We start from the raw sequence: 22,683 nt of genomic DNA on the forward strand, positions 1-22,683 counted from the left end.
CGAGCCGTTGAGCTTTCCTCTTGTTTTCCGACTTTTCCTTTTCCGACTTCGTCTTTTCGACTTCGTCTTTTCGACTCAGGTCTCTTCTTTTCGACTCTCTTCTCTCTAACATCCCCCTTTTCCCACTCCTTCAACATCGTTCCCAAGCATCACGACTTTGATATCACGCGTAACGCGTAACGCATAATATAACTTCATACCATTCTCATGCAATTAAACTGCTTCGCCTTGTTCCTGTCATATTGAAACAACCGATACGTTTGCAACATGGCCGACTTTAGTTGGCTTCGGCTCGGCCAGCGCTCTCGCACTCCCAGCATACCCCGGACGCCAACATCGCCCGGACGCGGGCCGAGACAGGCTGCTAGCAACTTAAGTCTGACTAGCCACTCTTCCCTGGAACCTTTGACCGCCAGCATTGATGCTAGCTTGTTTGTTCGTGAACAGGACAAGATATGGTATAACCCTTCACTAGATCAGATGGTCGAGGCGCTCCAAGTTGTCCTGATGACCCAGGGGACACTACGACCGATCCCGATCAAGTACAACCCTTACATCCTACACCTAATCGAAGGCTTCGCTAATGTCCAGGAGCGGATCCAGACTGTCGATTCCGCCTATGTCGAAGCGAGACACTCGCTTGAGCATCACCTAGAGCATTTCAAGTCTGTAGCTGACGAATGGCTGGAACGCGAAGGTCAGTATAAGGCTGAAATCAAGAGGCTCGAAGTGCTGCTATCAAGGACCTCTAGCGATGGTCTGGAAGCAGTAGCGCTGGCCAGAACAAACAGCGTCGTGGATAGGAACGGCCCCGAGGCCAAGCAGTTCGTCTCCAGACTGAAGCGCCTCAGTACGCAAACCATACAAGGTAAGTACATCTGATTTCCACCCCGGTGCCTTTCTACTTGGCACGAGTATCTGACATGCATATTTGCAGAGACGTCTCCTTACCTACCTGGAGACGTATTCAAAGAAGAACCCAAGCCTGTGCCCAAGGTTCTCGATAGGAACTGCGACTTCCTTATGAGCGAAAGGATACGGCGACGTGACACCGTAACTCAGGTTAGAATGGGCCACCTTCGAAGCAGGCGTCGCTACGAAACAGCAACAGCATCAAGTGAAGAGACACTTAAAACAGAGAGATATTCAGAGCAGCCCACAGGCCCTGTTAGCGACAAAAGACCAAGGCCACTATTTTCGGATGACATATCCGACGCGTCCGACATGGAAAGCAGGACGGAAACAAGGATAAGGCCATGCGGGTGGCAGAGAAAGCAAGCCAGGCGGCAAATCCTAGAAGACTTACTGGACTGCGAGACACACCACAGTGGTAGTAGTGAGGACGCCTCTTTACACCTGGGGAAAGTTCATGGGCGCCTGAGTAGCTATAGGCTCGGAGAGGCGTCGGTAAATACAAGTCTCCACCTCGATGACAGGCGCCTACGATGTCTGTCGGGGTTTTCATTTGTACCTGGGGACGACGCAACTCCTGTTCTTGCAAGCGGCGAGCCCGAAAATGCGCTTCTAGCAGGGGCTGCAGCGGGGGGTGACGAGGAAAGCGATATTGAGCTACGGAAACCCGACTTCAAAGACGGGAAAGAGAACTTGGCCGAGGAGATAGGTGAAGAATTAGTGAATAACTTGGCTATCTCCCCGGAGTCTTGGGAAACCCAGTGGTCGTCAACCGCGGAAAAGGTCCGACCCCAAGGATCTTGCGCAAGCAGTCTAGACACGGTGGTCCAAGCAACTACAGGGAGCCCAGAGGTGGCTGCTTACCTCAATTCCCCAGGATTACCAATAGCATTTCCAATGCCACCAGATAATAACAGGGACCGGAGTCCCAGCTCGGCATTTGAATCAACTAGTAGGCGCACGGTACTCTCACTACCACCCAGGGGGTAAGGGGAGTGAGTATACCAAGGCGGTGGAGAGGACAATTAGGGGCAAGGACAAGGCTAGTGACCATTGCCATGATAATGTATGAGGCGTTACATACCGTACCACCTAATATACTGGAAATAGCGCTCATGCGGTGGATTGTCTGGGTGGGATTTATCCTCTCAGGGATTCGATTACCTATTCGTGATTTTCACGGAGCTTATGCGTTCAAGGTTCCAGGCCGATCCTGGATAGGTGTGAGAGGAGGACTTGGACTGTAAGCAGTCCAGGCTTTTTTTTTTTTTTTCTCATCGCATGCAAATTTGTGTTAGTCCAACCGCGATCCTAATAACGTCTAAATAAAAGGCGTCTTGTAACTAAAAACCAGTATAGTGGCACGTTTATTCACGTGTGTAATATGCAAGATACACACGATGGACGCAAAGCTCTGCACTGCAGCCGAAAGATGAAGATGGTGATGGTGATATTCGGCCGGGAAAACCTGTGATCAAGGAGAATTATGATGGATGACAAGTAAGTATGGGGAAGCTTATTTCTAAGTAGTACGTATCAGATCTTGGGGGATCCGGGCACATGTTGTACTGGACGGGGTTGTTTCCGGGATGGGGACTTGTCTTGGGTTCAGGTACCACAGGCACGGAGACATCAATGCAGAGATGGTCAACGTTCGACCGGTTTTTCCCGAGTTCTGTGCTCCGTGTTATAATATACTTTTTTTTCCTCTTTTTCTTAGGGGGTGTTGAGGCTTAAGCACATACTTTTTTTTTTCCTCCCCGGTCGTTCGATTATAAATGACGGACGATGCTTGGTTGAACCGCCAAGGATTTACGTAAGGTGTGGATGTGCCGATGTGGTAATTGGGCATGGATAAGATGATTAAAGTATAGGTACCTAACCTTATGAAATGGAGACGGGGATACTTTTGGTTCGATAACCGAACGTGTTCGACCCAGATCTCCGGGCCTGTGTACCTTGCGGAGATCGGAGAAAGCGACGAGCTGATCCTTTTTTATTTATTCTTTATTTATTTATTTTTTTTCCTTTTCTCTCTTTATTGCTACCTGTTTACAGGTACCTAAGGTATTTTTCCCCCTTTTCTTCCAATCTCGTAGGAAATCTAACTCTCCTTATTTACGAATAAGCAGTAGTTAATTATTAGTAATAAAGTAAAACCGATGTCTCTCAAGCCTGTCTCTTCAGCGGATGCTTTTTTTTTTTGTCTCGGAACGGTCTCCCCGTATGTGGATAGCTAAACGTTAGGTTAGGTATGGACGTGCTTCGTAGACGTAGACGGTCAAGGTATGTATGTACCTAAGGTAAAATAAAACTTACAAAACCAATATAACACGCCCCCAGCGGTATGATACGTAGGACAATCTCCAGCAAGCGGATCTTGCATCTCATCGGCGACCTAGGAATATTGACGTTACATGACAGTATCTAGTTGGATACGTATCCGAGTATATGAATAGGTTCGCCCTGATTATACGTACAATGATGCAACGAATGAATACATACTTACAAGTCCACGTAGACAGACCACTGACAGCACCGCGGATCACGCCCCCAACTTACACTACACCACCATACACCAAACAAACCCTGGTCGCCACTCTATCTCGACCTCGCATGGCTGTCTCATCACGTACGTAGCCAGGTAGCATATATGTACGTAGATCATCTCTATAATAGTCCCAGTCCCCTCGTGTAATGTGATGTACATAGTATGTATGTATGTACATATATACCCAAGGTACCTAATATAAAACAAGAAGCAAAAAAAATACAACTACGAAAGAAAGGGAGGAAAGAAAGAAAGAAAAAAGACCCCTGCGGTCAGCTCGTGAGTACCAGGCTACCGGTAACACTTCTACTCCAACAGTAAAACGGTCGGGTTTCCACTGGACCGGGAGGTAACCGAAGAACACACACAACACACACACATACATACATAAGGAGAAGAAGGATCTTTCCGCAGTCCCCATTATCGAATAAATAGTGCCACCTCCTTGCTCCCCATGTCCCTGTCGCGCGGTTAATTTGCGGTGTGTAGTATGTCTACACGCATATACATACCCATAGTTGGCTATTATTAATCATCCCCATGACGGGGCACATCCCAGATGGTCAGGTAGCGCGAGCTTACCTTGCCTTTCCTTGCCTTCTATTGTTTTGTCATCGAGGAAGGCACACACACACACACACATACACAAAGAGAGAGAGAGAGAGAGGAAACGGATGTTATGCACCTTCTGATCTTTCCGCCTACATCCAGAGCGGTCTGCAAGGGAGCGGCTGGCTGCATATGGTAGACTTATCATACGTGTATAATATATAGGTACATCCACACATACGCGTATAGGTAGCCTTACACGTGCCGTAGGAGGGCATGTACGCAGGTCCAGCTGAGTCCTAGACATCCATGTAGATTAGTAGATTACCTTTTTTTCGAGTCTTTGCACCAAAAAACGACCGTGGGAGATATTCCTACGCCGTTTTAAGAAGCCCCGTTAATAACTACAATCTCCCAAAGGCCCCGCCCCCCCCTTTCCCCATCCCCCAGGAAGGGGGCACACGGCTCGTAGTGGCGGCCGTTTTTCCCGCCAAGTCGGTGGATGTGCCGATAAACGCCAACGTCGACGATGACGAGCGTTTAGGGAAGGTAGAGGGCGCATGTATACAGACAACACATATACTGGCAAACGTTTTGCTGCATGAAGGTCGAATATAGGTATCAGATAATGCAAGGGCATCTGATGGACAGCAATGCCCAGGTAGGTAGCACTGAAAACAGCTTGGTCGCTGACCAGATAGACACCCGCGGATATACAGCTCTCTCAATACATTGCCGTATACAACCCGTGCCCCGCGTCGTGGTTCATTCATTCATTCATTTCTTTTTATCGTGTAGTCTTACCATCCAAACCCAAGGGATCATGACCGGTTTGTGCCAAGCTGATAGAGCGATCAAGCGTTGCAATGTGGAGAAGGAGAAAGAGAAAGAAAAAATGATGATAATGATGATGATGATGACTAGAGATAGCGTAGCAAAGCGTATGTATGCAGCATGATCAGAGATCTGCAACGCGATGCCGGCGGCTGGTTGGTCGAACCGGACAAGGGGGGTTCCCTCCCTTGTGATACCAACTCGCCTCGGACTTAGGCGGCAACGTTTATATTATCATCCTTCGCCTGCGCCTTAAGAGCACACAGAGGTCGTCCCGCAACCAATACCTCCTCCCCTCGGGCATATACCATCTACACCATCTTAGTCCTTGTAACACTTTCCCAGTGCGTTGTGAGCGGTTGCTCTCGAATAGGGGCTAACCCTGAAGCAGTTCTATAACGTCCGCTTCACTGTTGTTCTCGGAGAGACATCGAGATAGACAACTTTGATCATATAGGTCACAATCATCTCTCCTTTCCCAGGCCTGGTGCGTTCCACAACATCGTCAAGCACTTTTGACCGGTTCCTACTCACAAAGCAGGAGGATCAGAGGCCACGCCATCTCGCCCGCCGTTGAAGGGCAGTTTGCTTCGCGCGAGGGGGTGCCGTTCCACCTGGCTCTTCATATCCCGCCGTTGGTGTCATCAGTATCATATAAATTCTGCCCGGTTAATCTTGCTTGCACGAACCCGATTTAATATAGTCGCCAGGGTAAATAGGATTTTGTCTTGTTAACCCATCACGCAAGTATTGCCTTTATCTAAGTAGGTTAATTTGGGGAATTGAAGTGAGAAAACGATTATGAAATCCTCTGTCTTCTCGCCCCGTACGTCCCTCTCATCCACTGAGGTCCAGCACGGCAAGCGTCCCTGGAAATTAGCCAAATATTATCATTCGGCCAGCTCAATCCAGGAAATCTCTCGTGCTTCCCGCTCTATCAGATATATATCAGGTAACTATCGTGACAAATAATGAAAATGCAATTGCTTCCAAAGCCAACCACCTGTCATAATCTTCTAAGCCATGGAAACTTATCCGATATTTGTATTGGCAAACATATACCCTCCAAATTCTAACACAGGATAGACACCAAATATGGAAATTTTCTTATTCGCCAATATAATAACTTCACCGTTATTCAGCGGTTTTTTTCCTTTGCTATTTGTGAATATAATCCAAAAAGCGACCATTCGCTAGAGCATCGCACGTTTATTGAGCCAGAAATCGCAATTCCATCTTGCGTTTCACTTCGTGATATTTGTCTCCGCGTGGTGAGTATGGAGATCCCGAGGCCGAACTAGGTTGTTCCGGTTGTCTCTCCGGATGACGTCGTGGTGTGCTGGGTGCTGTTCGCAGTTGGTAATGTAATTCATCATATCTTGAGATGCATTCACTGATCGGCGGTAATTTTGACACCTTTCGACCAACATCGTCCATTACTGGTTGCGGATCATTCCTAAGATTTAATGCTTCAAACTCGCGTGACGGCGAGGGCGAATCCTCGGACCGTAGTGGGGGCAGTACAGGGAGAGACTCTCGTGAGTAGCTAGGAATGCGCATAGGGCGGTTCGTTAAGCTATGATCCAGCTTCCAGGGAGCAGGAGTAGGCGGTTCAAGAGGCTCAATAAGGGGTGACGACGATGTAGACGGCGATGGGAGCCCTGAAAGCTCCGAATGGTTGTCCCACGATTTGGTACGACGAATCTGATAGTTATATGGTGAGGTTATACCATAGGTAGAAGGATCAGTAGATCGAAGACGAGGGGGGTATATAGATGTATATGTATGGGGAGAGCCTGAGCGGGATACTACAGTATGTTCCCGGACAAATGCAGGCTGCTCGTAGTATTCATTATGCGTATGCTGTTCTTGTTGTCCGTAGGATGGGCAGCCCGAGTAGCTCGAGTGTGAGTGACGATGGTATGGGTCGTGGCAGTGGTATGATGCTGAAGCCTGTGATTGTTCTGGCGTAGTCTCGTCGCAGATATCTTGCCCATACACTCTTGCATGGTGGTTTTCAGCTGCTCTACGCATTAGGCGTTGCCGGCGGTTCATACTGCCATTCCACCAGTTCTTGACCGCATTGTCGCTTCGATTGTTCAGAGCTCTGGCAATCTCAGCCCATCTTTTCCCCCTCTCTTGAACCATTTTTTCTATTACAACACCTTCTTCAGGCGTGATGGGGCTGTGGTTGAGACCAGGCTTCAGGTTTTGGTGGTAGCGCTCCCTACACTGCTTCGGCGACCTTGTTTGCACCCGTTGTGCGATTTTGACCCAGTTCAAGGCGCCTTGCTGTTCGACGATCTCCTTCAGCATCTCATCTTCGCGATTTGTCCAGGGACCCCGTCTCGACATCATGATGATATTACTGAAAAGTAGTGTGTATAAGCAATAGTAAAAAAAATGTAGAAAAGGTAGATGAGGGTTATAAAGTTGTGTGACAAGCGAGGTTTAGAGGTGTTTAATTCGGTATGTGGTATAAGTATTTCAGTGAAAGTAAGAGCCAAGTTACTGAGGGGGATAGCCATGAAACCCAGCCTTATATTGCAGTGTTTATATCAGAGTCGAGGCGATGGTCAGGCCCAGCCGGCCAAGCAAGCAACTTGATACCTAACTTCGATCTCTAGTTTTGTGTTTACAGCTTTGGGGTCAATGTGAGGCGGGACCAATCTAGTTTAAGACGAAGTGTATGTAGGTTCGCGATAGATAGAAAGAAGTTATAAAGGATAAAGAGACGGGGACGGGGACTGAGATGATACAAGATTAAGTTGCATTGACGGAGAAGGCATGTACGAGGGTAGAGAGCGAGCAAAAACGGATAAGTCGAGTAAGCACGAACGAACATGAATATGTGTGGTAGGAACTACGTAGAAGCGATACATAATAGGTAGTTGGCAGTAGTAACATCGGTAGTAGCAAATAGTAGGAGTTGCAGGAGTTAGGTAAGTAGTAGCATAGAACCTAGCATAATATCTAGCATACTCCCTAGCATAATAACTGGCAGAAGGTAGTATATGCTGTGCGGGTGGGTGTAGATCTGTAAATACTTGGAAGAGACCCACATACTTTCTCAGCAGCTCTCTTCCAGCTTCCTCTCAGCAGATTTAAGTGTTCGTCTATCTCCCCCATCCGTTCCTACTCTGCATAAGATGTGCACCTATCTTGATTGCCCAATGTACTTCCTAAACCTACCTACATCTAGGTACTTATTTACATGTAGATGTAGGCTGTGTGTATGTGTACCGTAATTGCTAGTTCTAGTTGATTCATGTAAGCAAAGCGCTTTCCAAGGTCCAAGGTTTGTACCACCTGCATTCTTTAGCTCCTAACTCAAGTACAAGTAAGAAGCAAAAAGCAAGTTGAAAAAGAGCACCAGGGAACATTAGGAGGGTAAAAAAAAAAGGAAAAAAGAAAAACGTCCAGCCATGGCCTCTGGTGTCAGGTAAGGTAAGCAAGGGTAAGTAAGGCTAGAAAAGCCGGTGCAAGACGTGGATATGGGGCGACCCCTTATCCGCCGCCAACGTAGTGGGGGATAATTCGTCTACTCTTTGTCTCTCTCTCTCTCTCTCTCTCTCCCCTTTGCTTTTTCCTATTGCATGTGGTTTTCTGTATTTAAGTTTCTTATTTTATATAATATATTCGCGTCTCGCTCCCATTTGGTTTTATTTGTCTTTGCTACGCCTCATCAAGTCTTCTCCCCAACATTCCGTTAGATCAATGTAGGTAGATATCATTGTAGATCAGCAATTGCTAGCAGAAGTTGTCATAAAGCTGACCTAGCAGCCTAGGTACCACGTGGTAAAATATAAGTTTAGGTTTGGACCGTGCCGATTTGTGACATGAATGCGACTAGTATCTACCTATACCTAAGATGAAGCTTTAAGTTACCTTAGGTAGGTAGACAAAAGAAAACATCATACAGTACTAGGTAGGTTAGTCTCTTGTTAGTGGAGAACCAAGAGGCTCATCTAGGTCTAGGTAGATTTCCGATTGAGATGGCAGACGCCGAGCAGGCCTACACTCCCCTCTAATTCGACCGATCAAGTGTACCTATTATTGTCCATCGTAGAATGTGAGAACCCCAGATCCGACAAGGGGTCCCGGGCAGGTAGTACGTACCTAGTACCTAGTACAGTACCTACCTAGGTTAGGTAGAATAATACTAGGTACACACGCGTGTATGTGTACCTGCCTAACCTACTTATGTTATGTAAATGTACCCTATTCCCTATTTGGTACCATCTTTATATAAGTAAGCAGTATGTGAACCTTGTGTATCTAGCTCGAGTATAGGTACTTATCAAAACAATCAGCATAGCCCGGCCGTTTAAAGTTCGTTAGGGTGACGATCTGCGCATGTGGCTTTCCTTGCTTCTCCAACGACCCATTGACTTGGGATCTCATCTTCACCGGCTGAAACTGAAAACATACTCACCTACTACATAGTATGTAACTTAACCCTACCCAACCACTTCATGAAGCCTGAGGAGAATTGCTTACTTAGCGAATCTGCAACATTCTCTGCCCTCTTTCTTTCTTTTCCCTTTCTTTTATTTCTTTATGATATACATACCTATATATATGCCTGGATATATCAACATGTCAGGTATGTATGTATATGCACATATATTATTCTCTACGACCAATTCGTCACTTTAAAAATGGCAAAACCAAGCGAGTCCAATATCTCCGGGCTTGCGGGGTCCACCTCTTGACTATTATGCCTATAGTGTGAAGAAGATATCGTGGCCGTTGGAAAATAGTCTTACCCACAGCTAATTCTCAGCCGCACCCCGTCTTCTTTCTTCGCCGGCTGAAACTGTCCACCCCCACCATTAGACTAATGGGAAAACCTCAACAAGTTGGGACGAGTCGACACATTTTCACGGACTGGTATAGTAATACCTAGCATATTGCGGCAAATATGATACATACCAAGGTAATATCAGGTAGGTATCGTATCCCTATCCTACTTACTATTGTGTGACGTCAATCTCGATTTATCAAGCCGTCAGTTGCCGGTTTTAATACCGTGTCTTGGAGGTGAGTGAAATACCAGCCTTCGTTACACAAGGTCCTTGAGACTTGCGGCTAGTAAAAAAGGGCATCCTACATATGAAGGAATAAAAACGCGATGTTGCCCCTGGTTTCTTGTTGGTCTCAAAGTATAGTAAGAAGGGAGAAAATAGAATCATATGAAAAGGAAGAAAAATGATAAGGGAAAAGGAAAAGAGAAAGGAAAAGAGAAAGAGAAGCTCATAACCGAGCAAAATAACTGGCTTTACCCATCCTTAGGGTATCAGCTCTGGGTATATTTACAAGATTCCATCGACAGCATACTGAAATAAATCCGCGCTGCCATAATACCAAACGCCTCTGCCCGTCGTTGCCGAAACGACGGCAGATTTCTGTCCCAAAGGTAACGTAACCCTACCAGCACTTGGTCCGAGCCCGCTACCTGCTCTATCATAGAAACATCGAGTTCTTCGTCCAAAGCTGGCATAACTAAGCCCAAAATATAATCAGAAGCCTGTTGAAACCCCAAGACGGTCCACTCAGGTTACCATCTTAAGCTCACCGGAACTCCATGCTTTTTCATATAGATAGGATGGGCAACATATGTTTATGTGCCACATCCAATGCGATGAATATCCTTGGCCGGTATTGAACATTTCCGAGCTCATTCCCAGCCTACTTCGAAAGCAAGACCCAAGGTTATTTTAACTAACCCCCATTCCCGGAAATGTCTCACTGTTGCTCTATAGGAAGATAGATGTCGCCACTTTCCCCGGCCACCCAACGCCGCCATGCCTCTTCATACGCCCACTCTAAATCAGACACCCATCTGCGCGTATTGAATAGTGCACATTTCCACTTTGCTTCGAAAAGAATCTTTCGCATTTCGGCCAATCGTCCACTCCCTTCGCAGTACTCCCCATTTACATATCGATAAGTCAGACTTCCCGCAAGATTAGTTGCAAGTGCTTCGTAATCGGTATCGCTTCCGGCGATGAGCTCTCGAGCAACTTCCTCTCCGGCAGGTGTCTTTGGTAACGCTCCTCTAAGAATTGACGCTGCCATGCGAGAACACATCTTATACGGATATCTCGGCAAAGTCAATAATGGGGTGCTCGACCACAGGACATCTGCAGCCGTTGTGTGCGCATTGCACTCTGGTGTATCTAGGAAGAGGTCGCAAACGCGCGCCCGTGAAATGTGCTGCTGCTTCGGCGCCACGTCCGTAAAAATGATACGATTTGCCACGTCTTCGCCGGCCCAGGCTTTAGCTGTTTTCTTCAGATTGTTCTCGCCGAGCTCGGGGAACCTGAGAAGCCATAGTATGGCTTTAGGGACGTTGGAGAGTATACGCAACCACGTACGAAAGGTAGAAGGGTCAATCTGAATGACATAGTTAGTCATGACTATCATGGGCAGTATGTATATTCGAAATAAAGAAAATACCTTGTACAACTGGTTAAAATTGCCAAGTATAATAGTATCATCCGAGAGATTTGGAAAAAGTTCCTTGCGCATTTTCCATCGACGTCGTTGTTCATCTGCCCATGTCATAGTCCTTTCGGCTAGGTCGCACGATTGCGCATGATCACAGCAGAAGAACGTATCACGACAGAAGATAATGTTTTCGGAATACATCCAGTCACCGGTTTCGCTAAACTCGTCGTCCCGAAAAACGTCTTCTAATTCTATGTTGCTTCTCATGGGTCGTAGTGTGGATGGAGGAATGGCGGTCCTATCGGCTAAGATGTAATCACACCATTCAGCACCGAGCGTACCTGCGAATCCCATGAAAGACATCTGTATTGGTGCTGGCCGAGCTGCGAATATTTCGTTCCTGGCGCCTCGGGTGTAGCCGTTTAGGTTGATAAGGATATGGATCTCATCTTTCACAATCTGTTCCACAAGCTTCTCTGAAGGCCAACTGCTCACATCGCGAAATACAGGTGCCTCACGTTCTATTTGCAACCGATGGGCCGATTTATCGCTTGCGGTAGTAGCATAACAGAAAGCCTTGGCTCGTGACGGATTGTGAAATCCGAATACGGATTGCATTCTGTATGCGGTTAATTTGTGAAACAACATAGTGTCATTGATACGTCACGGATAGATGTAAAACTTACAAGTGAGCGAGAGGATGATTATTGAAGTCTGAAGATACGTATCCGATATTGAGGTGTGGGTTAGGCGGAGGAGGCGGCGCATACACGGAATTGGGAAGCCACGGCGACTTAAGAGTAGAACATGATATCCTAGCGGCATTCCGCTGGGAAATCATGCGTACGTCCTTGGCCGTCAATGGACAAGTGAAGGTATGGAAAGGAAGAACAGTTGGTGCTGCTGGTACAGCCAGGGACGCTGGCAGCTTAAGCCGAGGGTATCCTGACTGCGATGCGCGGTTGTGAATGTACTTATCTAAGTACCAACGACGCATCATCGTCTTCATTGAGCGCTCCACGAGACGGAGGATTTTCGAACCTTCCCACGGCTGGCCTGCCCATCTACGCAATGCATCCTCAATATCTGAACTTCGTCGTGTCCCCCCGGCTGCTAAAAATTCGACCTGTGAAACCAGCAGCTCGAGGGCTCCATTTTGTAAGATCCCGGCGCCCCAATGACACGACTCTAAAAGCTGCTTCGAGACGATATCAACGACTTTCTTCATCAAGCCGCTACCAGACTCTTCATTCTTGACATCCCGAAGCATTCCCTTGTCGTCGACATGCCAACGGTCGTATGCTCCACCGTGGAGAAGTACACCACCACGGCCGCTCCAATCACAGACCGAGTTGAGAGCGGTAGAAAGACCACACACCGCTTCCGCGAATTCAGGATTAGAGTTGACGGCACGCCTGTAATACATAATAGCATCACTGATGCGCCCACGATCCTTAACAGCATTGGCAAGATTTGTAAGGGCAATATCAAAACTGCCATCACAGGCGACGGCCTGCTCATACATTTGTATTGCCAGGTCAAGTTGGCCGATATCCTTTAGCAGACTCCCGAGATTTGTATGGAGATGAACGTGCTTGGAGTCTAAGCTCAGGCCGTAGTTATAATAAGCAAGAGCTAGTGCAAGACCGCTGCCAGGAGCAATCCCGGGTATCGGCGGTATGCTCGGGCTCTCCAAAATCTGTAATTGCGAGGCGGGACTGGTGTGTTGAACGCTAGCTAGCAAAATCCCTACATTGTTTGCTGTTGAAGGGCTCTCCGAGAGTGACAGGGATAGATAGTAGAGCGCTAGAATATCCCCAATTCCAGAAGGCTGCCGTAAAAGCTTTGGGAAGGATCCTCCATTTGACATGGCATCTTGAAATATTTTTGCCAACGAAAGTAGAGAGTTGCTGGTAGTGGAGATTGCCGACCTTTTCGGCGCACCATCCGGCACAAACCGTAATCCAGGGAGCTCGCCGTGGGCTGCAAAGACCAACTGTGCGGTATGCCTTGCCTTTTCGGGGGGAAGAAGTAGTGGCCCCACAGGTAGCGTGCGGAGGCTACCTCGTCTAGATGACCCGGATATATCCGTGGGAGATAGGACAGATTGTATTCTGCGTATTAATGAATTAATACATTTAAGCTTTCTCCCAGCACTGATAAGCACGGCCTCTTCAAATGCTTCAGAAGCCTGGTCGATGTCTTTCAATGCATATAGCATATTTCCTTTAGCGTGAATCAAAGCTATTATGCGACCATTCTCGTTACCGCTGACACGATAACCGCTTGAACCAAAGCCAGGTGATCTCGACTCCTCTACACCATCGTCACTGTGTATTGGCTCACAGCGTTGATGTGGATGCAGCTTGGCTTCGCTGTACACGGGATTACTAAGTCCGCTACCCGTATCAGGACTAATATCGCAACCATCTCGACCGGGATAACGGAGTGATTGTTGAACGAAGTTAATTATATCAACAGCTTCCTTACTCCTATGGTTAGAACATAGAAGTCCGACAAGATGCTCGACAGCTTCGAGATAGCTGGGCCGTAAATGGACGGCCCGTAACCACTGCCGTTCGGCCTCCTCGTGTCTATTCAGGCAATATAGAGTTGCCGCGACGTTTGAAACTGCCTCAACATGACTGTAAATAAAGTTAGCTTATTCCTTATAAAACCAAAACCAACTATGGGGTAAGATAGGGCTGAAATAAGAACCTACGTCTCATCTAGAGAGATGATCCTCTGGAACCACTCCAATGATTGCTCGTAATGTTCAAGGCCGTAATGTAAACAGCCACCAAGCAACATACCGTCGACCCATTTCCAACCGCTTTGTTCACACAAATGAGTCAACATCTCAACAGCGGCCTTGGCACTAGACAGGGGCTTGACTGGTATTCTCCCTCGCTCAGAGTCTGCATCAGGGTATCCTGACGCGTCGCCGTTTAATGGATAATAGAAAGCTGGACGGGGGGTTTCATCACTTCGTATTTGATGCTTCATGATTTGCTGACCATATAATTCTGACGATCCATCAGTTTGGGGGGCGAGCACATGGTTACCACCACCATTGTCGTAGTTCCTATAACCGTGTGTGTCTCTAGAACGACGCCGGCTAAGGACACAATTAGGATGGTTTGGAGGCCTTGGCAACTTGGGGAATATAACCATCTTAGAAGACCTAGTGTCTTGAGCTGAACGACCTTGATTTTTCTTGCTATAGTGCAGATAAGCCAGAAGCTCAATATACGACCGGTGGGCGTTTGCAAGAGCCTTTTCTCTAAACATCGTAGGGGTGGAATTCTCATTCAACTCGGGTCTAGGTCTCCCATATTGGGTAGGTTCAAGTGTAAGAGATTCTAACCCCTGGGAAGGTGTATGTAGGCCTGCCGAGCTCTCTCCATAATGAGCCATTGTGTTGAAAGGAGTCCTAGCCGGCATGAAGGCATTGGATGAACGGATATGAGACATAGGAGAATAATTTAAAGTGTGGTAATTCAAACTGCCTGGATGCGCACTTCGATGATAAGTAGGCACGTTGGTCTCAGGCCAAGCTGAAGGTGTAAGCAATGCACTATTATCAAATATAGCTGGCCCTGGAGAGTGTTGGTATATAGGTTGCAGAGCTGTTGGTATGTTAAGCCCATTATTATAAGGATAGGCAGCCGTTGGCATTCCATTAGGAGTAGCATCAACGGCCATGCGAGCACGAGTATCGTTAACAAGTCCTCGCCGCCAAGTGCTTGCGAACGCTAACGAGTTGGAATCGACAGGGAGACCGCCATGATCTGGAATATTGAAGAGCGGGAGTGGTTGGAGTGACCAATCATCGACTGAGGGTTTAAGATGATATTTAATTGCATGGTGGTCTTGATGGGGATAAACCGCAGTAGGCATAAGGCTAGACGAGGTAGGCAAGATCATATGCTTCAAGGGTGGAGGCCCCGAGGCGAGCTGGGCAGGGTTGCCATCGTATCCGGCATCTATCGTGCCATTTGGCGTTTTGCGTCTAAGCTGATGTTCGTCGTGGTCGGATAGGTGAGATGGCATCATAAAGGCGTTGGATCGCGGATGCATCGGCAACGAGGGCTGCGATGAACGAATGGGGAAAGCGTTGTGCGCAGAGGCAACGCCAAAACCTAGCGAAGGTTCAGACAGTCTAGAAGCAGTACGAGTATAATGTTGAAAGGAATGACGGTCCTGCTTGCGATCTAGCTGAAAGGGCGACGAAGAGTCGAGATGGGAGTCGAGATGGTGGGATGGATGCACCGGGTGGTGCATCTGAACAGAGGAGAACATCTCGCAGGGTGAGTATAAGCCTAGGAAAGGGAGTGTCGAGGCCTAGAAATGAGGAGAGGTCTCATTATAGCCTGCTGGTTAGAGCACGGCCGAAGGAAGCTGGGCGAGATGCATTGAGAGGTGCGTAGTGAATTCCGGCGCTGAAAACCCAAGTAGATAGATATCTTAGCTAGGGGCTGGCACGAGGCTGTCGTCTGATGTATTTTGTTAGGCCAATCCAGTCTACCTTAAACCCGATCTTTCATCTCTAATTTCAAACTTAACAAGCCCCTCGCCCTCTGCTCTGCCTCGCACGACGCGAAAGCTCTGGAGCCAGCCAGGCGTAAGGACGGAGGCGAGGCAGGTAAGAGAGGGATATGCGGAGGGGGGGTATTCGAGGTCAAAGCGGAAGAGAAGTGGATTCCAACGAACACCTACTTTACGTAGGCAGGTAGGATAGGACGGAATATCTAATGTACAGGTTAGATGCGAATATCTATAGACGGTCTGAGAAGTAGTAGGTATGTGATAAGAAAGGTCCCGTTAAAAATTGACGCCGTTGATAAGTTTCCAGTGTTCATTATCTAGGCTGTCAAGTTGTTTAGAAATCCAATATGTTTAGGTGAAGTTATGTAGATCCTAGTAGAGGGAAAAGGCTATGAGGGTTGAAGAGGGTTGAAAAGGACGGCGCTGCTTTGTACGTGGGGGGGCTGAGTCTAAATCAATCAATTTTTGGTTCAAGTTGGTCCCCATCAGCTCCTGTCACATTTCTTGGACTTAGTGGGGCTTGGCGAAAATCAACCGTGTATTTGCACCAAGTACATGTATCTTTGGCCTGACTCTAGGGAAGAAAAAGTATTGTCCAATACAATACCTACCTAAAATATATGTATAATACATGCATGGTCGATTTTTAGGTACGTGCTTACCTTGGTACAATACATTCCTACCTAACATTAGTAGTTACCCAGGGTGCATACTGTATGTACATAAGGTAACATCCTTGCACACTTACATTACGTATGGCGTCGTATGCTACACAGGCGCGTATTAACCTCTGTATAACAGGCTGCTGACATGTCCTAAAACTTATACAATCATAAAAATTTTAACTACAATGCCTTTAAACTTAGGGTAAAACTTCAAAGCCCCCAGGAAAAATAAAGAAATAAGCCCAGCGAGAAATGCATCGTATGAAATGAAAAGATTTTTGGCCTTAACAAAAGGCTATCTAGAAGGTATCTTAAGGTAAAATACCTTTGTCAGGTAGGTATGCTAGGTTAGGTACCTATTGCATGTACAAAACGCATAGGAAACCGCCACCCAGCACAATCGTAAGCTACATACCCAGTCCTAGAAAGGCGAGGTTACATATTGTGACCTGAATGCTAAGCGCTTACATGTACCTACATGTAGGTATGCATGTGCACGACTTTTCAGCCTACAGGTAGTTACTTGAAAAGTCAGGTAGGTATTTTATCACATCTATGAATTACCTGATTGGGGACAAGCAGCACTTGCAACACCGAGAAGGAGTTATTCCTCATCATAGGACATACTGCTAACTAATAGGCTTTGGTGAAGAGACGTGATACTGAAAAAAAAAAAAAAAAAAAAGGTAAGCATTACGAATATTAGGCTACATAAGGCTCTCGGAGCGTTTTCAAGCAACAGGCTGGAAGATTTATGGATGACATATCAATTTAGGAAATCTAGAACAACCCCCCCCCAAAAAAAGGCAGAATTCATAGCAACCTACAATACTAACCAAACAATATGCATTTCTTATGTGGGGGGGGACAAGAAATAAAATAAGCAAGGTCTTCACGGCGATATTCGTCTACGGGGCGTCTTTCGAATTCCACCTTGACCCGTCAGAGAAAACAAGCATTCTGGAACGTTGATGTCGACCTAAAAAGATGGACCTCCGCCTCCACGCTTCGGTAGCAAGGAAGCCGCGGTGAGTAGTTGGTCTTAACTTAATCTCCCTTGACACGAAATAGAAATAGACCACGGAGAGCTAGGTTTATCTCAGAGTGTAGGCAAGGGTGTAGGTGTAACGGGGATATCCGAGGAAGGTAGGATGCATGTCACGAGAATAGCGAGATTTATTTCATTCGTCTCAATTCAGAGTGTGTCGGCGACGACTATCGCAAGCCATTCCTGAACTCCTGTCGAAAGATGCATCGGAAAAAAAGAAGCCCATTTTCAGCCCACCCAGTCCATATTTATTCTTCCGGAACTATATCGGCCGAGGTTAGTATCTAGCATTACAAGAGGAAAATTATACTGATCAAAACTTACTGTCGATCTCGCCACTCTCAATGTCGTCGCTGACATCCTTGGGGCTTCGTCCGTCCACTTGGCAGCCCACACTGAACGCCGTTCCTAGGATCTCCTTGACAGTTCCCTTTAGGTCCTTTGAGAAAGACTTGAATCGCATTGTTCGAGCAATCTCAATGATATCGTCGAGAGGTACGCTCTTCGAGTGCTTGATGTTCTTCTCCTTCTTCCTGTCACGGGGCGGCTCCTTCAAGGCCTTGATGATGAGGGAGGAAGCCGTGGGAACGACGGAAACGGCGGCTTGACGGTTCTGGATTGTAAGCTTCACGGTGACTCGTAGGCCTTTCTAATAACCAAAATTTTGTTAGTCTAGCACTTCGGCTTCTTGTCATGTAAGTAGAGTGCCTACCCAGTCACCAGTAGCCTTAGCGATATCTTCTCCCACTTTCTTCGGCGACAGACCAAGAGGACCAATCTTGGGGGCAAGCGCCGATGAGGCACCGACCTCTCCACCAGTCGCTCGAAGGTGGCTACAGAATTCTTGTCAGCTTCGAAACGGGCGTATTTGCGATTTTTCGTCTCTGGCGAAATTGAAAACGGATAGGGTTTTTTATTTTTTATTTTTTTTTATTTTTTCACGTACATCACCTTCACCTCATTGGGATCGAATTTGGGAGCTATATTTGAAAGATTAGCTTACGCTGAAAATTTGAACAGGTCGGGTATGTTTAACTTACGCATCTTCGCTCAGATATGAAGTCTCACAGGTTGCCAATAAAAATTCTGGGGAGACTTTTTGCGTAAGATGGTATGAGCCTCGTGAGCAGCGCTTGCAATCAGGAGGGTGAAAGTTGAAGAAAGTGGTCTTGATGAAATTCGGTTGTGGGCTAGAGAAGCCCTAGACAGTGGGGTTTGTATTTCGTACTCGAGATAGGTACGCTGGTACGCAGCAGCCCTGTTAGTAGGAAAGTGTCGTAAGGGAAAATAAATGGATCTAGTTGAGCAAACTAGAGGATTGATTGGATTAAAATAAAAAGTTTAATGTGTAATGATGCACCTTCGCTTCATCCTTTCAGAGCCAAGGGGCTAAAAATCATGGACTCCATCTTCATTGGTTAAACTACCTCAAGTACCTACTTAGGTGGGTACCTAGGTACCCAATTTCAGATGCTTCCTCGATCACCTAACATAAGGTTGGCTAGGTACATATGATTACCTAAGGTATGTACTCACTCCGCTGCTCGGTTGACCTTAGCTATCTACAAGGTAGATCTGATACAAGGTAGATAACGCAGTATGAAGGTTTAGTTCTATTTCGGTAAGCTAGGTACCTAATGATATGCCACCTATATAGATAGGTACATTGTATGGAGGGAAGGCCATTTACAGAACCACTTACCCGGTATCTACCTAAGTGCTTACCTACGAATGAGATAAATGAAGGTTAAAATAGGGGAAAGACTAAATGAATGTCGTGTCACTGAGGACATACGGTTTATTGACGTATGAACTGGCTGCTCTCTACAATAGCATTAAATACATGAGCCGCTCCGAGCTAGCTTCGTTACCTCCTAACAATCAGCGTGCTCTAAAACTAACACCTACTGTGGCGAGCCTGCTATACTTGTCGTGATGGTATGTGGTGAGACAGTCATGGCGAAGCAGTTCTTGGGCCCAAAAAGCCACGCAGCGCAAGCTTTATAAACTCCTCGTCCAAGAATGTTAGGTTTTACTGCAACGATCAATTTGTCCCGCTCACGGCCAACCTGTGATAACATGTTAATCTTGCAACGTAGGGCTTAGAATATCAAGCTACTTACTTCATCAAGTGGTCCATGAAAGTTTGCAGTGATACATCATCCGTAAATATAGTCTGAGCTGTCTGAGCACCAACACCGCCATATGCCCCAGTAGTGTGTGTCGTTGACGGGTTTAGCTTTGAAAGCAAAAACCGCGCTTGCGAGCCACCAGCATCGCATACAATAAACCGAGGGAGCGGGAAACGGTCCGCAATGAGGTCCTATACAGGATACCGATATTAGTGTAACGTTTTATCAAATGGATATTCTTCACACTTACCCTCGCGTCCTCTTTAGGCTGTTCCAGGAGCGCAGCAAAATTCTCGTAGCCTTCTTGATCTTGGTATCCCGCTTTCTTCCATTCTGCGATGGTTTCTCCGTGGAATATGAGAATATGGAAAAACGTATCCAGTAATAAGATATGCGTGGGTTGAATAGAAGTCGAGTCCAACAAGACAGGCTGTCCTCCGTCCTGGTCGAAGGTATACGAATCGAGGGTTGGTTGTATCATGATGAGAGAATTGCTCACATCTTCGTGGTTTAACACGTGTCGGTAGAAGGCGGTCTCGTCAGGCGAGTTGTTGAAGACCTGAAGGAACTGGCTTCGTCGGAGGTGAAACATGAACTGGGGGTAGAGGGTAAAGTTCTTTTCCAGCCTAAATGAGGATGGGTCATCTTTCCTGTAATCGGCAAAACGTGAACATAACCGAATGAGCATTCGGTCAACCCATCGAAGAACATCGGGACCATCGTCGACCTCCGCCTTGAAAACTGCAATTCTTGACATAAGTACTGCGGCCGCTTCTTGGTCAAAGGACTGTGCGATAGCAGGATCTCCGGCTGGGCCGCTTAAGTTCCTAGCAATGGTAGTTACGCGGAGGTGAAACTGCCCGGAAGAATGTTGATAATACGTCAAGAATTGCATCATGCCCTTCTGCTGGCCTTGTTGATGTTGCGTGGGTCCGCCTTGACTTGCAACCTCGAAATAGATGCCATAGCTCGCATTAGGATCGATACCACACATTTTCCACGAGCACGTATTGCCAATACCACACTCGGTCTCCCCGACTGAAGTTGACTTCTTGTTTAATGACACGGCATGCCCAATGAGGCCGGTAACCTTGAGCTCCTTGGTTGTTAAAACTTCAAGGACGGCATTGAATCCCATTAGTAAATTATCATCTCCGTCCTTCTCGAAAACTCGAATGAATGACTGCTTAAACATAGATGAAGTAAAGCTATCGGTGAGGATCATGTGACCACCTGTCGAGTTGCACAGACCTTTCATCTCGAGCAATCCTACTTGATCCAAGCAGCCAGCGAAGATATCTATTATATGACCATTGTGGGCTGTTCGCTTCGCAAGATTATCATAAAACTAAAAATAAGACAAAGAGTTAGCCGCCGTAAGAACCCATGAATGTATGAACCAAGAATCAAACTAACTTTAAGTGCTTTCTTGTAATACTTGATATTATCACGGTCAATGTCGTGATGTGAACGAATTGGCTCTCTCAATTCGGGGCCAACAACCATTCCAGGTCCTTCAGTTGCAGGGCCGCCGGCGAAAAGCATGATCCTGCCACCGGCATTTTGGAAGGAAGACTCAAGTAAACCAACAGCAACGCTGAGCGCAACGCCAGAACATCGAAGATTTCTCCTATCACTGGCAACAGGCCAAGGGTCCTTCTGCAACTGTTCCAGGATCTTAGTAAGCTGGAACTCGCACTGCTGAACTGGTAGCAGAAATCTGGTAGCGGGTCCCATGGGCAGCATAGGTCGGCCGGGTTGCTGCTGCGGCATACCAGGACGGAGACTCGGGGCAAGAAGACCTAACATCTCCTGGACTTGCTTGGCAGAATAATCTTTGCTGCCACGAAAAACGTACGACTTGGCACATTCAGTATAACCGATCTCGTGAACTTGGGCCTAGAAACTCTACGCGTCAGCCATAAAAATCACCCGGAATTTGGAGATAAGATAGACGAACCATGGTCCCATAAGTAATGAGGCCAACTAGAGCATTTTCGGGGAGGAGGCTCAAGCTCATGATGAGAGACTCCTTCAGAGCCGACAAACTGTCATCCTCTTGACACGTATCGACAACATAGAGAAAGATAGGTGGACTAGGTGCCGGTCTCGAAAGCCGATATTCGATTGTTGTGTTGGATGGGTGTAGCTCCGGGGGGATGGCATTAGGGGTGATGTCCTTGTAATGAGGAGGGAGAGGGTTCCTCGAGAGGCAGAACGGACAGATCCACAGACGTGCTCTGACGTCGACTTGACTAGGTACTATTAGCTAGGCGATCGTCAATGATGTCAGGAGGTTGAGAGCCACTGACCAGAAAGGGTTCAAGACAGAACGGCACGGTTGTTTACATGTAACAGGTTCGAATTGTAGTAGTGGCGTGTCTGGTTTCTCTTTCAGGGGAGTGTAGAGAGCACCGATGGGGACGACAAGGCGGGACGCTTCCTATGCACTGCTTTAGAATACATGCGCTCACAAAGATGCAGCCAAGTCGGCAGAGGGCCAAGTTACCATCCGAGAGCTAGGAAAGACATTCCAACTCAGTCGAACACCATCACGATCTTCCACTTCGCTCCATTGTTCTTTTAAAGCTTCGTAATCCATGTCGTCTGCGGGCTCGCAATAGCCCGCCAAGCTCGATTGGACGTTGAGGATCAATGCACCTACAGCAATTGCTGAAGGCGAAATGTACGTACAAGGTCCTAAGGAGAGAGCAGAGTGTAGTCGATTAAGCTGAGACAGGCTTCGAAATTAAGAGGGAATTTCCCTTAGCAGGATCGCGGTGTGTGTGTTCGGTGTGTGATGTAAGAATAGTATGTCTGGTATGTCGACCGCAAAGCTTAAGGACAGAATGTCTCTGTGGGGTAGGAACCGAAACCAATCTTGATGTCGTTTTAGTTATTGTATATAATTAACTACCTAGGTAATAAAGTACCTTACTTCGATATGGACAAGTTGCATCTCAAGAAGGGCCCAAAAAAAAAAAAGCATGG

The 22,683-nt window shown here is 46.9% G+C and overlaps 6 protein-coding genes across 6 annotated transcripts; 1 reads left to right on the forward strand and 5 right to left on the reverse strand.

The window, feature by feature from the left end:
- Nucleotides 1-267: 267 nt before the first annotated feature.
- On the forward strand, nucleotides 268-2,149 carry F4812DRAFT_470697 (uncharacterized protein; the record flags this gene model as incomplete). Its single annotated transcript, XM_047939007.1, has 2 exons — nucleotides 268-868; nucleotides 938-2,149. The coding sequence occupies 2 exons, from the start codon at nucleotides 268-270 to the stop codon at nucleotides 1,900-1,902; spliced, it is 1,566 nt and encodes a 521-aa protein (XP_047791266.1). The 3' UTR covers nucleotides 1,903-2,149.
- A 781-nt stretch (nucleotides 2,150-2,930) lies between these two features.
- Nucleotides 2,931-4,160, reverse strand: F4812DRAFT_425290 (uncharacterized protein). Its single transcript, XM_047933913.1, has 2 exons — nucleotides 3,211-4,160; nucleotides 2,931-3,148 (listed from the first exon to the last, which is right to left on the reverse strand). Exon 1 carries the CDS (start codon nucleotides 3,882-3,884, stop codon nucleotides 3,657-3,659), a length of 228 nt encoding a protein of 75 aa, XP_047791267.1. The 5' UTR covers nucleotides 3,885-4,160; the 3' UTR covers nucleotides 2,931-3,148; nucleotides 3,211-3,656.
- A 1,895-nt stretch (nucleotides 4,161-6,055) lies between these two features.
- Nucleotides 6,056-7,201, reverse strand: F4812DRAFT_470699 (uncharacterized protein; the record flags this gene model as incomplete). The annotated part of the gene is made up of 1 exon (XM_047939008.1): nucleotides 6,056-7,201. The coding sequence occupies one exon, from the start codon at nucleotides 7,199-7,201 to the stop codon at nucleotides 6,056-6,058; it is 1,146 nt and encodes a 381-aa protein (XP_047791268.1).
- A 3,393-nt stretch (nucleotides 7,202-10,594) lies between these two features.
- Nucleotides 10,595-15,601, reverse strand: F4812DRAFT_458477 (glycosyltransferase family 41 protein; the record flags this gene model as incomplete). Its single annotated transcript, XM_047937371.1, has 4 exons — nucleotides 10,595-11,245; nucleotides 11,309-11,918; nucleotides 11,986-13,944; nucleotides 14,022-15,601. The coding sequence occupies 4 exons, from the start codon at nucleotides 15,599-15,601 to the stop codon at nucleotides 10,595-10,597; spliced, it is 4,800 nt and encodes a 1,599-aa protein (XP_047791269.1).
- A 2,231-nt stretch (nucleotides 15,602-17,832) lies between these two features.
- Nucleotides 17,833-18,906, reverse strand: F4812DRAFT_352907 (ribosomal protein L11). Its single transcript, XM_047931744.1, has 3 exons — nucleotides 18,564-18,906; nucleotides 18,273-18,393; nucleotides 17,833-18,209 (listed from the first exon to the last, which is right to left on the reverse strand). Exons 1-3 carry the CDS (start codon nucleotides 18,602-18,604, stop codon nucleotides 17,874-17,876), a joined length of 498 nt encoding a protein of 165 aa, XP_047791270.1. The 5' UTR covers nucleotides 18,605-18,906; the 3' UTR covers nucleotides 17,833-17,873.
- Nucleotides 18,907-19,329: 423 nt separating this feature from the next.
- F4812DRAFT_425305 (Sec23/Sec24 trunk domain-containing protein) lies at nucleotides 19,330-22,637 on the reverse strand. The gene is made up of 7 exons (XM_047933914.1): nucleotides 22,202-22,637; nucleotides 22,005-22,135; nucleotides 21,653-21,947; nucleotides 21,109-21,591; nucleotides 19,943-21,040; nucleotides 19,684-19,883; nucleotides 19,330-19,629 (listed from the first exon to the last, which is right to left on the reverse strand). The coding sequence occupies exons 1-7, from the start codon at nucleotides 22,292-22,294 to the stop codon at nucleotides 19,605-19,607; spliced, it is 2,325 nt and encodes a 774-aa protein (XP_047791271.1). The 5' UTR covers nucleotides 22,295-22,637; the 3' UTR covers nucleotides 19,330-19,604.
- Nucleotides 22,638-22,683: the final 46 nt, after the last annotated feature.

The sequence above is a fragment of the Daldinia caldariorum genome (genome assembly GCF_022478825.1).
Source record: "Daldinia caldariorum strain CBS 122874 unplaced genomic scaffold F4812scaffold_6, whole genome shotgun sequence".
In the NCBI taxonomy this organism is placed as follows: domain Eukaryota; kingdom Fungi; phylum Ascomycota; class Sordariomycetes; order Xylariales; family Hypoxylaceae; genus Daldinia; species Daldinia caldariorum.